General features: G+C 40.5%; 1 protein-coding gene across 1 annotated transcript; it reads left to right on the top strand.

The window, feature by feature from the left end:
- The first annotated feature begins 1,832 nt into the window (after positions 1 to 1,832).
- LOC110933571 (hepatitis A virus cellular receptor 1-like) lies at positions 1,833 to 2,258 on the top strand. The gene has a single exon (XM_022176786.1). The coding sequence runs from the start codon at positions 1,833 to 1,835 to the stop codon at positions 2,256 to 2,258; it is 426 nt and encodes a 141-aa protein (XP_022032478.1).
- The last annotated feature ends 2,263 nt before the right edge of the window (positions 2,259 to 4,521 follow it).

Below are 4,521 nucleotides of genomic sequence, written 5' to 3'. Positions count from 1 at the left end.
CAACGCTTACAAGAGGCTTACAACACTATAAACATAAATGAAAAAGATTTTAAAAATCAAATTGAAACCTTCAAAAGTGAAGCACATGATCTAAAAGTCATAGTTTTAAAGAAATAAGATGCAATTCACTCTTACAAAGATGAAGTTAAAGATTTAAAAGAACAAATAAATTGAACTAAATTTGAAGCTAAGAATGTTAATAGAAAGTTAGAGAGTTATTTGAACTCATCTTTCATTCTAGATCACATCATTCAAGCTAAAAAGACTAAAGATAACGGAACGTAGGGAATTGAGTATAATCGTTGTCCTCTGACGGGTGGTCGATAGGACAACCCTTAAACGATTTTAAAATACGCACATCTCATGCTTAAGTTGGTTAATTTCTGGAACTTGTTAACTACAATGAAATTGGATTTGCAGGTGATAAAGAGCATAAAAGAATGCTTTTGTGGTACCCGGATGAGAGCTCGAAGTTAGCGGAAACAAGTTGGAGGGATCAAGAGGTGCCAAAGGAAATCAAGAAAGGAATCTCAGCTGTCGCCGTAGCCTACGGCCCTGGCCGTAGGTTACGGCACTTATTTGTGCCAAATGTTCACCGTACTCCAGTTTATTGCCGCTGTAAGGACTTCACATGGCGCCGTAGTCTACGGCTGGCGCCGTATGTTACGACGATGCCTTGTCCGCCCCAATACCCACTCAGCGCCGTAGCTTACGGCCAGCATCGTAGCTTATGGCACTGACTGAGTTAAATGTGTAACTGCCCACTAAAGGTCGGTTTTTAAGTGGTCTTTTGAGGTCCCATCATTGTCATTCGGTTACACAGTTCTAGAGACGAGTTTTTGGTGTTCTTGGTGCTTGAAGACAAGTTTTTATCATTCGGTTAGGTTTTGAATTCGTATGAACATTGAACTTATTGTGATGATGATTGTCCAAGCCATGTGTGGCTAAACTTATGGTGATCATCTTTAGTTGAAGGTTTGTCTGAGACATTTATGCTTTGATTTGTATTTCTAGAATAATAGACGTGCTCCTATGGTTTGTTTATTATGGTGTGTGTTTACTTGTTCGTAAATTGTTAATTCATATGTTAATCTTAGTTTAAACCATACGTTCTTGGTGCCGTTGGCAATTGAGATATCATGGGTAGAATTAGGATTGGGTATTGATTAATTGGTCATCGGGTAACAACCTCGCGTTCTAGGAATCCGAGTACTTAGTTCCCTTTCATCACAACAAGTAATCACACATGAACCATGTCTATGTGGTTCTTTCTAGTTGAATGTTAGCATGAATGTCAAAGCAAACCGGAAACTTAAGATGGTCATTTGTCTCTAAATTATTTACAAAACCAATTCTCAATTCGCAATTTAATTAGTAATTTTAGTTTTAAAATCAAACAATCCAACTCTTTGAATTTACTTTTCTTGCAATTAGTCTAAGTTTAGTTAACTTAGATATACCTTTAGATAACATACATTCCACAAACTCGCTGTGTTCGATACCCACTTACCGGTATCTAATAGTTGTATTTGGTTTAAATTTGATTGAGACTACGACCTCATGTCAAATTTTGGCGCCGTTGCCAGGGAGTAGTGCGCAACGTGTGTTATCTTTGATTGTTTTAAGTTTGCTATTTTTCTGGTTTACGCTGGGTGTGTTAGTGTGCAGGTATTTACAGGTGCATGCATACTAGAGGCTCTCACAAGCTATCACCATTGGCATTTGATCCAGAGATTGAACGAACTTTGAGAAGAAACAGAGTTTTGCTACATGAAAACAAAATCATTGGTTCACCAACAACACCTACAACACCAGTTACACCGATCAGAGACATGGATCAATCACAACTACCACCCACTACGGGTCAACCTACACCATCCTTTATACCTACATCATCCACACCGTCACCAAATACTACCATTCCTACATCCACACCCGAAATTAAACCAACCAACACCACATTACCCGAAAACACTCAACCTGGATACTCTTTTAGCTACAATCCTACATCATCCGCTGTTCCAGCTTTCTCAACATTTTTCCCAACATCCGGTCAACCCTCATCATCACAACAAATACTACAACCCAATTTATTTCAAACCGGTCCCTCTATTATTCATTCCACTCCATTTCAACCACCTTTGCAACTGGGAGTACAATATCAACAACCACAGTTTCAACACACTTCGGGTGCAAGACAAGACGGGTTTGATGATAGGTATGATGAAGAATTTGGGGGTTATCAAGATGAGGGATGATGTGCGCAAAATGCAACATATAAATTACATCAATTGTGGCATAAAACTAACCCCTTTTTAGTACTAATGTTGGAAAAAGTGTGTTTTTGTGTTCCTTTTGTATTTTCAGGATTAATTGAGCTCAAATGAACAAAAGAAGCAAAAAGGCAGCTAAATCTGACATAAATACAAGAAAAGGAATAAATGTGGCATGCCCGACCCCTCAACATCATCTTCCCAAGCAAAAACAAGAGAACAGAAGGCTGAGCACGCCCCGTGCTCAGTGAGCACGGGGGCGTGCCCAAGTGTCTGCAGAAAAGACAAAGTTGTAGAAGCTTCTATCACCCACCACGGGGGCGTGCCTAGCGGACACGGGGCCGTGGTCAACTCTAAGATTCGCAGAATCTAGGGAAATCTTGATAGTACAGACACGGTTCTGCACACGGGGTCGTGCCCAGCGGACACGGGGGTGTGGTCAACTAATGCAGACAAACTGCATTTGATTAAGAAGGAGAAGATGGGTGGACACGGGGCCGTGCCCAATGGACACGGGGCCGTGTCCGAGCTTCTGTGCTGGCTATAAATAGGGGTGCTTGGATCACTTGCAAACCATCCCTTGGCAAACCACCTCTCTCACACTTCACCCACCCACCACCACCATCACAACCCACATCCACCGCCGTCATCCATCATCCATCATAGAGTGTGTGAGTAGTCTCAGGATCCAAGATTGATCTTAAGAGTTCTTGACAATCAACGACCATGTTTGCCTAAGTCTCTTACATCACTTGGTGAAGACAAAACGTCTAGTGTAATACTTTTTATTTTTAATCTTTTCGCACTTTTTATTTGGTTATGTATTAATGACTTTAATAACTAGTTTCTTATGTTGAAGGTGAATCTTCCTTATTATTTGTCCGTGGTGTCTTGGCATTATTTTACTGTCTATATAAAATAAAAGATTTTCACCATTCATATCTCCACGGTCTATATGGAGATATGTTGGCTACCTGGTCGGGGGTTAAGGGAATTGTTTGGTAAGAGTCTTGCCTTGTTCAGTGTATAGATCCTACAAGGACCTGGGTCAACTTTAGTAGGACCTCCTTCAATAGCCACCGGTATTGGATGGCGGGGGTCCGAACTCCTTGATCCCCTCATAGATAAGCTACTATGAAAACATTAACCCGGCTACTTGGGACTGTATCCCTGCTGACTCAGACTACTTAGCCGAGGGTAACGTCACCTTCAAAAGAGGGGCCTACCACATTACGCATTAATAACATAATTAATTATCTTTCAATAATCCAACCCTTTAGGATTGTATCCTTGCTGACTCAAACTACTGGGTTAAGGGTAACGTCACCTTCAAAAGAGGGGCCTACTACTATAACTAAGATAATCTCTTAAAAAGTGCAAAAGTGCGAAAATAATCAAAGGTTACACTAAACACGAGTCGGATCCAAGTGATTCATCTTGTCTATCTGTTTTTACTTTTACTTTTATTTTTCAGCATTTTTAGTTTTTATTTTCTAGTTTAAACATCTTTTTATAAACTTTTGATTTGATTAGACGTTGAGGATAAACCGGTATTAAAAGCTCTTGTGTCCTTGGACGACCTCGGTATCTTGCCCACACTATACTACGCTCACGATGGGTGCACTTACCCATATGTGTGTTTGGTGTTAGTAAAATATCGTGTTTTATAAATTTAAAACTTGACTAACGTGTAAAAAGGGCTAAAAATATATATAAAAACCTACGACACTCACACACATCAAGTTTTTGGTGCCGTTACCGGGGACACAAGGATTTTAAGAAAGCTTAAAATCGACGGCCTAATCAGTTTTTCAAAACCTTTTCAAAACGCGCGCACATTGTTCTGCATTTTATTTAGCTTTGCATTTACAGTAGCCTGAACACGGGGCCGTGCTGCATATTTTTCATAAAACACCTAGATACAGAGTCTGAACACGGGGTCGTGCTCACTGAACACGCCCCCGTGCTGCACAAAACTAGTAACTTTTATTCAAACGCCTAGATACAGACCTTGAACACGGGCCATGTTCACTGAACACGGGGGCGTGTCCAGCCTCTGTTTCTGTTTTAGTTTTGTTTTCTGGTCTCGAGACTCTGTTGTGGTCTGCTGAGTGATTCTTATGGATCAATACTCAGGAGGCTACAACTACACCTATGGAGAGGATGATTATAGGGAAGACTATTGCACTAATTGTGGTGACCCGCACTCGGTTTGATATTGTGACTTATTTCAACCATCCACTTCATA

The sequence above is a fragment of the Helianthus annuus genome, chromosome 4 (genome assembly GCF_002127325.2).
Source record: "Helianthus annuus cultivar XRQ/B chromosome 4, HanXRQr2.0-SUNRISE, whole genome shotgun sequence".
In the NCBI taxonomy this organism is placed as follows: Eukaryota; Viridiplantae; Streptophyta; class Magnoliopsida; order Asterales; family Asteraceae; genus Helianthus; species Helianthus annuus.
Note: the sequence above shows the minus strand (reverse complement) of the source record. Positions and strands in the feature narration are given on the sequence as shown.